Below are 13,538 nucleotides of genomic sequence, written 5' to 3'. Positions count from 1 at the left end.
TACCTATTTGACTTATACTACGTTCCCCATCTCGTGCACATTGTAGATATAGCAATACACAGATTCAATTACTACAAATTTAAAATAATGTTCTACATATAGTTCGAAATCAATTAGATCATATTATATTATGTGTATTCGTGTAGCAGCTATATGCCTATGTATGATACTATGATGTATCGACAAAAAGGCAACATTTTCACAATAATTTACTTAAACCGATTGAACATGCAAATACCAATTTACATATTTATTTTTATTCGTTTTGTAAGTATATCTATATGGCTATATTCGTCGCTATGTCGCTATATGTTTTACCTTTAATGAGGTTTTTTATAGTCTTTGAGATAATTTATTCTAACATTACTTTTTTATTGGCAGTGTTCGTTCAATAATGTTTTTCCAAACATTAACATTGAGGTGGAACATACAAAATTGCGTTAATCCTAATTGAAAACAATTATTTTTTTTTAATAATTTTAATACATTTTTTACAATCGAATGTAATATAAAATGTAATTAGTTTTTAAATGGTTTTTATACTCAAAATACTTAAGTCTTGCGTAATTCAGATTGATTAACACACTGTTGCATTAAAACATACAATTTAATATTGTTCATTTTAATTAATCATTGTTAATCATTTTAATTAAATTATTACATTTCAGAAAATAAACTCATAATGCATGAATATTTCGTTTCTACGGAATGAGGAAGAATTTTCATTTCGATTTTTAATTCAATGATTTTTTTACAATTTTATTAAAAATATAAAAGAAAAAGTGAAAAAAATCGATATAGAATGTTTATATACATATATAGAATTTTATAAATTACTAGTTAAGTTTATGATGGGTTGAATGGTGATTGCGGAGTGGTAGCTTTTTGACCTTGACTTTCATTCGTGCAAGAACGCTTTTCCGGCGTAGTAAAAATAACATTATTGCCATTTATTATTATACTCTATACAGTATACGTAGCTCTATACTATATAGTATATACTATTATATTATACGATATATAATGTCCGTGGTTTGCGTGGCGCTTACAATGTGTGCTTTAATGAATTCAACCTTGCGTAAGGTTAGCTTTATGAATTTCCATACACAAACATAACAATAGTATAATTACTATAGTTGGAGACATTTACGTTTATATTTATCCCGTAAAAAATATTCCATATATATGTATTTATTAATTTTATTGTTTCCAGTTTTACGTCGTATAATATGTAAAAAAATATTTAACAAAAATATCTAATCAGAAACCTTCGAGGAAAAATAGAGGACACTCATTACATGTCATTGTATACAATACAACATATATTCTGATTTGACTATGCATGAAAAATACATACATATTTGACTGAAAAATTCGCAATAGCCAATAACTAATAGCCTATTATAATTAAATATTCATAACATTCCCAAAGACTTATCCAAAAATACTATAAGACTTATAAAGAGTTGGTATCTAATATTTATTATACAATTTATGTACTTTGATTAGTAATAATTAAAATTTAAACTTTTTATAATTTTACGATTTCAAATAAAGTTTTTCGTATTAAATATAACATTAGCACACATGTTAGTATTTGATAAAATTATAAATGATATACTATACGACTAAACCATAATTTAATAATTATAAAGTATTATAGTTGTACAGATATTATTTATTGGGATTTTTATTTATAAAAGAACTTGCCACTTGATGATATTTTTGACTTGAAAAATATTAAATCAGAATAATATTAAAAATGTATATGTTGTGATTTATTCAAAAAATATTTACTGTAGAATACTGATTTTTAAAAAGTATTTTAAAATTAAAATTAAATATATTAATAATTTTATTAAGCAGAACTTAATAAATTTGTAGTGATTTAGTTAACGTATGTATCATGTTAGCTTTTTAAAATATATAATACAACGATTAAAATGAAACACGCGTTTTTAATGAATGTTGTAATTCCTTTAAACCTATTTCTAAATTAATTTTATAATGAAAATTCTTCTTAATGTTATCATAAGACAAACAATAAAACGCTTCATTTTATTATTTACTTTTACACTGCTATATACGGTTATTGTCAAGAGTTCACGATTGTACCGAAATTATAAGTATTATATTGATTTCAATATTGTGTGTATAAGATAAAAATGACTTTGCTCTACATTTAATGCCTTATTAATTATTTGTAATATAGATTCATAATAATAATGTATGATCAAGTTTATTCGAAGAACTGAATTTTGGTGTTTTTAAATTAGTAATATTATTATAACACGTTTTCGGTACACTTTTTAATACACATCGTAATAATATGTGTATATGAATTATATTAACAAAATATTAATCTAATATTGGTGTTTGTTAGTAAGTCTATCGAATAGATGTATATATTATCGACATGGCAGGATAATGTTTTAATTAAATAAATAATAATATATCATACACATTATACAAGAAGTTTAAACATTTGAGAATACTAAATAAGGAAAATTTCTTGACATATACTGCATAATATATAGATTACAGAGTATTTCACCAAATATTCTCACTCCCATTTTAGATATTGAGCGGATCAATGAATGTACTTATTGATTTTACAATGATGTTTTTCGTTTTGAGTATGATTGCACTTATCTAATGGATAAAATTCGATTTTCAACTTTGATGGTGGTTTTGGAAAGAAAATTGAATCTAGTTTGTACTTTAAATAGGTCAAAATTAAAAATTCTCAATACTTCTCTTATAATCCGAAAAAACAAACCTAACTTAACCAGATTTTGATTTTTGACTAAATTTGTTTCTTTACTTTATTATTATTCAAAAACCAATAACCACAAAAACTTGAAACTTTCATTAAGTATTTATATTATCATTTTATTCGCATGATACCTATAATTTTCAAAATATTTTGAATTTCTTTTTTTTGAACTACCTATTCATATAAAATTGAAATTTTCGATTTTTTTTTAATGTCAAAAAAAATTTTATGATTAGGTAAAATGCTTGAAAATTTAATAAAAGATTCTTAATAAGTAGTTAATTTTCCAATTAAAAATATTGAAAATGTATAGTCAATATTTTTGTTAAAAATATTTAAATTTTGAATTTTGACAAAATAAGTGAAAATTTTGAAAAATACGTACTACCTAGTTATATTTTAGACTTATAGCTATAAATATATAAACGTTTTTCTGTTTATACCTAAGATTTGGAAATGGAATACAAGGTTCTTTATACATTTTTCAACCTACATAAAAAAAAAGTCTACCAAACAGTCAAATTGATTTTTTTAACCATTTGAAATTCAACTACATTGGATATCCCTGATATCTTTGTATAATTGCTATTTTTTTCCAAACGTTTTTTTTTAATAAATTCAAAAACGAATAACTATAAGTACTTTAATTTTTACAAGATGTTTATATTATCATTTTCATTATAATATGATAACATTTTTAAAATTTCTCAACTCATTTTGATCTATTTATAGACATACCAAATTTTCAATTTTTTAAAATTTTATTAACACACCGTAATAATAAAACTAAAATAAATGACAATAATATTAAATATCATGAGATATAGTTAGTGATATAAGTTGATAGACCGTTTCCACTCAGAATCATTTTTCGTAGGTATACAATGGTCAATGATGTATCATTGAGTTAAAATGTAATGTGCTGACGATATAGTGACCTACTCAACATCTAATATACAGTAGTTTTCATTTACAATGAATTTATTCAGATGATATTTCAGAAAATATGGTTTTTAAGAATAGTTAAAAATTCCGAAAATCATAGTTTGAAAAACTGCATTATTGAAAAAAGAGAGTAAGCATGTTTAGTGTATCGCTGTATACTATATTTATTAAAAAATGTTAACTGAAAGCACTTAATTAGGTACATACTTTGGAAAGCTCAGTCAATAATTTATGTGATCATAAATATCCCAAAAAAGAACGGCTGTTACAGCTAAAAAAAATAGAATAAATATCAATTCGAACAGCTGGTCCAAAAAAAAAAAAAACAAGATAGTGAATAGTGATGCACTCGAGCTACCGTAGGTCATCTAATGTCAAACCAAGCAAGTTTATAATATATCATACCTATTACCTACTTATGAAACATACGATAATAATATATTCAATATGTAATGCAATGGTGTATTTGGAATTAATTATTGCAATAAATAAATAAATAAATATTTTTTTTACGAGTATATAAAAAATGTTACTAAATCGTATTCTGAATGTTATCTGAAGCCCTATAAACTTCATATTCCTTGACATAGGACTTAAATATAAAGGAAGCAAGACCATGATAAATCTGTAGATCTATTTACGTCATTTACACCCTCTCCCCTATCCACCCGTGTAAACACTCTAGTGGTTAGGTTAGGTTAAGTTAGGGTATTACACGTATTTACAAGCGCTTGGCTTGTTTACAAAAAAATTATAAAAAATAAACATTAAAAATGATAGGGAGACAATTTTTTTTGTATCTACATCGCTCGTGTAATTTTTGCGTAAATCCCCTTCCACCTCCTCTACAATTTCGCTAAAATTTTACCACTGTCTGTTTCACACAATCATCGCCATGATGCCGTCAGCTGATTATATCTACATTCTGCACGTCTAAAATATTATTGTTACTGTGGCACCTGCAGTACCACGCGCACATAATTATATTTCGTGACAAAAACGCGAAGTGTGTTTTCGCACCGTACCGTTTTGTGACAACGTGGCGGCCGGACCGGCTGTAATTCGAGAGGTACGCGCGTGTGTCGACCGAGTTTCAAACTATGTAATAATATTATATTATCGTGTATGTTTTACACAAGCGCGTTAATAATAATATGTATATATAAAATATATATAATGATGAAGTATGAACCCTGCCCCTTAGGCCATACAATATGCACTATTATCGTAATAGACGTCGTTATTACGATAACCAAACATTATTATATTATCTACAATAAATTGCTGAATAGGTGTCCACCGGCCGAACGATTAACAATGTACACCATACGATTATAAGAGACGTGACGCGACAGTTGTTTAGCTTTTTGGATTTTGTACGTCGACCTCATAGACCTATAAAGAAATGGTCTGATAGCAAAGAAAGAGATACGGAAACCAATATAGTTAGAAAAAGATAGTGTAAAACTTCATCCGTCTAATCCCATTATTAGTAAGAGAGAATGATAGAAAGTTTGATAACATAAAAATTATTTTTAAAAAAAAGATGAAATATACACTTAAAAACCTATCATAATATGCACAAGTCTATCTATTTCTAACAATTTTAACACAGACAACTTTTGGCATGGTCAGTCTAGGTACGTTTAGTACATAATTAATACATTATATTAATGTGTCTTTATTATTAACTAGATCGACCTCTCTTATATCGAACACGATATAATATTTAATTACTTGTGCAGGTAATGATAAGAACACTTAAATTATCATTATCATCGTGCACTTGGATATTGGACTAATAATAACATAAGTTTTGGGGATGTATTTAATATCATATTATACTTTAACGACTACCGTTTTTATTTGGATCGTCATGGAGTCATGGTGTCATCGCCGTATATTGTACGATGAGAGTGAAAAGTCTCCACACAAACTTACTCTTAATTTTATATGATTTTACGAAATATGGATTCTCACGATCGTACTATGTATAATATAACGTTTGCTAAAACATGGCACAGCTGTTTCACTTTTACATACATGACGATATATTATATATATATATATATAATATATTATATCGTGTATACTATCTGATATATTATAAACTGCAGCTATTATACTTTCAGTATTATTATATTACAGGTGTACAAGCTGTATGCCATTTACACATGCGTATACGAGAAAAGTATTGAATATAGGTACATGGTACATATACTATATACGTTTTGCACACAAATTTTACGGGCTACTCTATAGATTCTTTGAACTTTATCATTGAAAAATCATAATTAATTGTACATTGCTTTAGATTTTTTTTAATCTTTAATGAAAGTTATGAACTTATGAATATTTAAAATTAAAAAAGCGCGATAACAAACGTTCAAACGAACGAAGGACAATATTTTTAAATTCTCGTTCGACCTACTTGCTCGCGTTTTGTTGCTTCTCGTTAAACAAGTATAGGCAGGTTGTATTGGTACTCGTTTAACCAGAGCAAACTCGAAAATCAACATGACATTATATCATACCCAACATAATAGTAAATAATAATAATAATAATAATAAATAATTGAATTTCACCTTTAATTCATGTATAATAGTGACCGAAGTACCTACGTTTGTATATTATACATATTATATACTTTGTACATGAGTGTTCATAATTATTATTAGATATTAAAAATTCCGGTTTTATTTCACTATCGTTTTTGCTCCGATTTCGTTTAATGTTTATTATATATTTTATTATTATTATTATTATTATTACGAAAGCACAATAGATTAACTTTTATTCGAAACTAAAATATGCAATATTGTACAAAATAAAAAATGTAAACATATGTTCATATATAGCAGGTATATAATGTTGTTGTATTTGTATAGTTATGCAATACTTTTATGAAGCACGGGAATGTCCCACTGAATGACTTAGTACGAATAACGCGGTGCAATAGTGTACTGTTATCCATAAGCGTTAAAGAAGTACACATTATATTAATAAGTATTAAGTTATTAAAGTTATCTTAAGTCGTATATAGCGTAGTGTAAAATATAAATAATGCGCACGCATTGCAAGGATGTAACTCACTTTCGACAAATACATTCACAATAATATAATATTAATTCTGGAAACACTTGCTACGCTGCACACGCTAATGCGCTGTACCTCGGGCCGCACGTGTCTATCAATACAATCATCTCTAATTACCATCAGTCTGTCGCTTTATGTGCGCAATTTTTCAAGGTGCGAATATTTAATATGAAATTATGTTTTTTCCTATTCCCAATAACGATTGTTAAACCGACAACGTGCATGCGTTAAAACAAGATGTGAAAAACCACATAAAACCGTTTGTCAATGTAGATACAAAGTGGTGATTATTATAACTATAATGTGTGTATATATAAACATATATATTTATGCTATCTGGCATCTATCTGGTCCTTAAATTATTATTATTTTTTTTTTTGTTTCAAGTAAACTGATCAATACATATTTTATTCGTAGGTTATTATGATTGGGGGTTGTTTTAATAAAGGTGGTTCGGATCAATATTTTATTATTTTATTTTTGAGTAGATTGCTATCGCTTGAATCAATTTTGTTTAATTAATAATGCACAAAAGTATATACTTATAGATTGCATACCCAATATTTAATTAACACTTTTTACGAAATATTCCAGTTTGAATTATGTAAATCAACTTTATATAAAATATGCTTAATAACGCAATATCTTTATGCTATAACATAATTTTAATATAAAAACGAGTTAATATACAATTTAAAAAAATATTCTTGAAAATAAATAAATCAAATTGAAAACTGTAGTTATGACATTAAATATTAAAAATAAAAAGGCTTTAAGACAGTTAAACAAATCTATAAATATATAATATAAACGTTATAAGTACCTCTATGAATATTGAATGTATTAATGTATTATATAGATAATTTATAAATTTATGCAATTAGTTTCTTTACAAAACTATTCTCCCAATTTAGACACTTAACGTCGCATGTGAAAAATTCGATTACTAAAAATTGTTAAATCTTAGATGAGTGAATTTGACATTTTGACATGCGTGAATTTGGGAACAACGACGGCGGACAAACAACTTAAACGATGTCTGTTTATTTTTAGTTACAATTTTACAATATATTATATTATATTTGTTGTTGTATAATGCTCTAAGTGCCAAAGTATATTACTGGATATATTTACTACCTATATGCATTTAAATAATAGTGTCATTTTTTTGTATTTTTATTTGACTACATATACTCAAGCCTAAACGGTCCGAAAAATGTTTAAAGAAAAAAAACAAATTAGTGTCTTGTTTGTCCCATCGGCCTTGGCTGATTCGCCGTTAAATATTATTTTAAGAACATTAAAAACGTCCGCGACGATTGGCAACGGATCAATATATATGTGGCCACGTTGCAGCCAATCGCCGATGGACATATATTATGTATATAATAGGTACATGTATATTTATTATTATTCAAATTTTTGTTGAACATTTTTCGAACGTTTATTACTTATGTATAATATATTGTATTTATTGTTCATTCGTTTGATTTTGAACGGTTTTTTTTCTTCGAATGTCTTACGTTTTTCTTGAAAGTGATATAATACCGTTGGCGACGTGCATAAGCACCATACTTGCACGTGATGTGCGTGCGTGCATACATAGTGAAGGTGAAGGTGTTGCCTTCTTGTGGTGGACGGGAGTGGAGAGGCAGGTTTCCTCGTCATGCTATAATCGAGTTGAGATAGGAGTATAATATGCGCGACTATTATAATATGTGCGACTGATAGATGACGGTTGTCGTTCAATTTTGTTTAAATTATTATGTCTTATGTTTATAAATTATAATGGTCCTATAATCTATTTATAACTATTGCAAGGTGTTTATCTTTCAATAACTCTTTTTAATTAATTAATTTTCAAAATTGAATTTTTAATAATTACCTATTAGGTACCTTATTAGAAATCCTGTGTAATTATTATAGTCGATGGTAATTTTTGTTCAAAATAATAAATTTAAATAACTATTTACGTGTTTCTTATAATTTGTAGAGGTAGTAAATTATTAATATTCTAAAAGTTGAATTACTGATTTAATAGTAGGACAAGTCTTAAAGTTTTGACAGGAAGCATCCTCCATAAAGGATTACGGAGTAGGTATTTGTACATGTAATGTACAAGGAGTAAGGACGAATATGGTAGGTTACCTTTTATTATGCATATTTTAAAATTACAACTCTATTATAATATGTTGATAGCGGTAAATATATGGAAGGACAGGTATATCATTTACTATGGTGCTAACTAAACGAAACGCAGTGCAGCAACGGACGAAAAACAGCAGCCCATTACACGCGTACAATATAATATTATATTATGTATATGTAATATTATTGCGATTTATGTCATTATATTAGTTCGACCTTCAGTCGCGATACGAACAATGGCCGTAATAATGATGCCAAACATCCTGGTTAGGGCTGAACGGTTCTATTCTAGAGTGAATATATATATCCATCGACGTTGCGCGAATATTATATAGGTTAGGCCGTTTTAACCGGAGCCAACGCTGTATGCGACCTTATGCTCGTAGTACTGTTGCTCTTCGAGTTATGTCATGTATTACACTCATGTACGATATAATATTACTATTATTGCATTTACTTATTTGTGTGTGTGTATTATATGTATATATCTATATAATATATATACGTATCATAATTTACCTAGTACAATAATATCAATTATCTGCAATTATATTATATATATAAATATATTTATATGTGTATAATATATATATATATTATATACGCTTGTGTGCGTGCGCGCGTAATCGTAATGCGCACGTAGGTATATTGTGCCCAGTAGTTGGATGTTAATTAGTTGTTAGGTTGGCCCGAGCGGACTGCGGATATTATTCAGTATAGGTATACACGCGTAACGGTGCGCAGTGTTGCAAACAAATGTGTAAATTTGAGTCCGATCAGTATATTATAGTGTTTGTAAATATTGTATTATATACCTGGATAACGTATATGGTCGTGTAAAACCCTGTACGATGGAAATATTTGTCATACTCCCGCAGTGACGTTATATCGGAACCGTTTCAGTCGATGCAGTGTATATCGACTACAACTGCTGCACTCGTTGAACAATATCGTATCGATTGATTTGTTACGTTTAATTTGGTAATTATATTAATGTATAAAATGCACTTATACCAACTTCGTTTAATGTCTATAAATATATACGCAACGTACAGAAGATAATATGCGAGACATATATTATAATAATTACGTACTAGATAATGTGCGTATACAAGTATATTTACGAAGGTTGTCACTTGTCAGGTATATTATGTATTTAGCCATTCGAGTGTAGGTATATTAATGTGCATTCGTAATAATTTAATATACATAAATGAATATGATATATTTACATAGTTTTAGCAATATAAATTGTTTTCTGGCCGAAAGCGGCGCCAAGTTCTTGGAATAATAAAATATTCGTCCGCTTGTTCCATGATGACGACCTTTGCACACATATGAGTACACTCACAATCGGTCAGATGTTTCTAGGTTAATGAGTTATAACTTTTAAGCCGTTCTACCGGCGTCGAGTGTCGACATCACACCAATACGTCATCATCTTTCTTACACAGACCGTATTATGGCACTATGGCGTATATATATACCTAGCAATATTATAGTACCTAATGTTTCTGCAATATTGTTTTTCTTATATACCGATAAAGTAACCAACTGAACTAAATTTATTAGATTTTATACAGGGCCGGTTATAGGCGTAGGCGACGTAGGCCCAAGTCTACGGCGGCAAAATTTATATTTATATATAGAGACGGCATATAAGAAAAAATATAAAACAATAGGCGGCAATTTTGATCTTTGCCTATATATAAAAATTTACTTACACCGGCCCTGATTTAATATACCTATATCTTATATTCTTATATAAATATGGCTAATGTGCGAGTGCGTAAGATCGCCATCATGGTCACAATGCCTGCGATAGTAATAATGGTAATAATTATTGTGTTCCAATCGAGAGTGATGTCTATAATATAGTATTATAGGTACTTATAATATATACCCTTTGGCCTTTATAGATATTAAATATCAATGTCTAAATGTTCACATAAAAATATAATTAAAATTTATCTCAACATTTTATAAATATACCTTTATTGCAATTTTATTCACCGCGAAAACAATATATGCTAAGGATTAGGATATAATAAACATGACGTATGATATAGGTCATAAAAAGGCTATTCTGTTGTATTAGACTTTTTGTCTTATTTAATTAAAAATATGTTAATTTTAACAATGGTATAGCGTTATTGTTTAAGCTTTACGTCGATCGCGCGCTATACGTAGCACGATTGTTGTATCCATTGTAAATTACTTATGACTGTATAGGTACCTATATATATATATTGCTTAATTCAAAAGTAAAACATTTATTTTTTCACTGATTTTTATTAGGATATCCAATTACTTAAAAAATTATGCATGGCGAATTTTAAAATATATTTTAAATTATAATTTTTTTTTTATATATACTAAAATAAAATCAATATTGTTACTATAGTATGGATTTTAGATTTACATTTATGTAAATATGTAACCGTCTGCCAACTTCAAAGAACTTATATAATATTACATACTATTCAGTGTTGGTTTATCGTAGTATCGTTAGTGTATAGACTATAGATGTATTAACACGGACCTAAATATTATTTTCCAGAAATCGCGTCAAGATGCATATCGAGGTTAGCGTAGCGTTGAACTTTGTGATCTCGTACCTGTACAACAAATTGCCTAGACGGCGAGTAAACATATTTGGCGAAGAGCTGGAAAAATGCCTAACGGAAAAATTCGCTGGACACTGGTACCCTGAGAAACCGTACCGCGGCTCGGCGTACCGGTGCATCAAAACGGGATCACCGATCGACCCGGTGTTCGAGAAGGCGTCCCGTGAAAGCGGCGTGGCCATTCAAGACATCCTGGAGAACCTGCCGCAAGATCTGGCAGTGTGGGTGGACCCCGGCGAAGTCAGTTACCGCATCGGTGAGAAGGGAGCCGTGAAGATCTTGTACAACGAGAACAGCGGTGGCCTACAATTCGATACCCACGACGACCGGACTGCCGATAGAGAGGTAATGTGTGTTGGAATTATTTTAGGGTATATTAGGGCATTTTAGGGCCCGTTTGGATAAATTAAAAAATAAAACACAATCTATTTTTATACATTTTGGGTATCTGCTTAAAGCTAATTTGTCACTTTGTTGGACGATTGAACTCGTGAGCTTTAAAATTATAATATTTTTAATTTCGAATGATTAATAGATAACTAAATTGTGCATACCCGTCCGGGTATGGCCTATTATATTGGTATACTTGTACATTTTTAAACATAATAATGTTAGTCAGTAAATTAAGTAAGGATAATTCACACGTCATCGTTTAATAGATAAAAATATATTTTTATAATTTATTGATGCAGCAATAATATTAATTATAATAATAACTATTTGATGTAGTGCGTTGCGGAGTTAATCTGGGCGCGAGCTTCAATATCGAATACATTTGCACAAGGCACAACAATCATACAGTTTACCTAAGCACTTTCACGTCATTACAGTGATATGACACCAAAAAACTTATATGCACATAATGTGCCAGCTTATAAACGAATCAACGGAAAAGCACGATAACACTATGTTTATAACCAGCGTGTATTATATTATATATTGTACACTATACAAAAAGTCAGAAAATATGCTGTATATAATATGCTAGTAATAACATGGTGCATTATACTGAGCACTATATGGTTATACAGCAAGTTACGCAATTATTTTATCATCGTTTTTTTCAGATTTCCTATACCTACCTTACATACTTAAATAATACGTACCTATGCACAATATATTATAATTTAAAAATAAAGGTCGTAGAGGTGTAGAAACCCGTTTAATATTCTTACAATTCTATAAGGAACCTGTAAATTATAAAGGTGACTGTGTGCATCTTACCTGTGTAAATTTTGTATTTCTCGGGAAACAAGCAGCACGAGTCTTCAATCCGAGGTTTTATCACAACTATTGTTTTTCCACCGCTCATACAAGCGATGTATTATGCGACGTGAACGGCGACGCAAAAACTGTAGTTATAGCATATAGATCGAGATTCACTGCCGAAATTTCGTTACACTGCACAAGCACAACACTATAATATAGGTATACATTATTAAACGCACTCTTAAATTGTGGTCAAGAAAAACAAATAATAAGTAATAATGCGAAAATGGTACGATTAATGACGAATGGACGATGAGACGATAGCCCCCGCGATCTTTTCATAACAGATTTACCAACATCCGACAGAAAATATCATTGTTACGCATTCCCGGCTATTCATCACGAGTATGCGTCAAAATAATTTGGTCGGTTGTCACTTCAACCACGTGCTTACCGTGGTTAATTCTTTGTAAACATTAACCACTATTTATAAACCTAACCGATTTTTTTTTTTTAATTTAGTTGGTACAGAACAATTATATTTTGGTTTTTCTATCGGTTAACACTGCATATTTTTGTTAAGTAATATTTTATGAAGTTTTTTTGAAAAAATGTAATTCTAATAGGCTCTATAAGTGTTTATTAGAAAATTAATTATTTTTTTCTTTTGTTGTACTACTCAAAATTTTATTCAAATGTATAATATGGGCGTATATTATAAACTCATAGCGATTGC

At 28.9% G+C, this 13,538-nt stretch overlaps 1 protein-coding gene across 3 annotated transcripts in view; it reads left to right on the top strand.

Moving 5' to 3' along the window:
* Positions 1–13,538, top strand: part of LOC114126931 (protein Tob1-like) — a 45,644-nt gene that overhangs the window by 21,407 nt on the left and 10,699 nt on the right. For 2 of the 3 annotated variants that reach the window (XM_050201511.1, XM_050201513.1), the window contains exon 3: positions 11,527–11,938. In XM_050201511.1, coding sequence (XP_050057468.1) covers positions 11,540–11,938 — 399 coding nt within the window. In that variant the 5' untranslated portion in view covers positions 11,527–11,539. Of the gene's footprint in view, positions 1–9,674; positions 9,948–11,526; positions 11,939–13,538 lie in introns of those variants that run through there. The other variant, XM_050201512.1, reaches the window with a different exon arrangement.

Source organism: Aphis gossypii, chromosome 2 (genome assembly GCF_020184175.1).
Source record: "Aphis gossypii isolate Hap1 chromosome 2, ASM2018417v2, whole genome shotgun sequence".
Taxonomy (NCBI): domain Eukaryota; kingdom Metazoa; phylum Arthropoda; class Insecta; order Hemiptera; family Aphididae; genus Aphis; species Aphis gossypii.
This window is presented reverse-complemented; position numbering and strand designations above follow the sequence as displayed.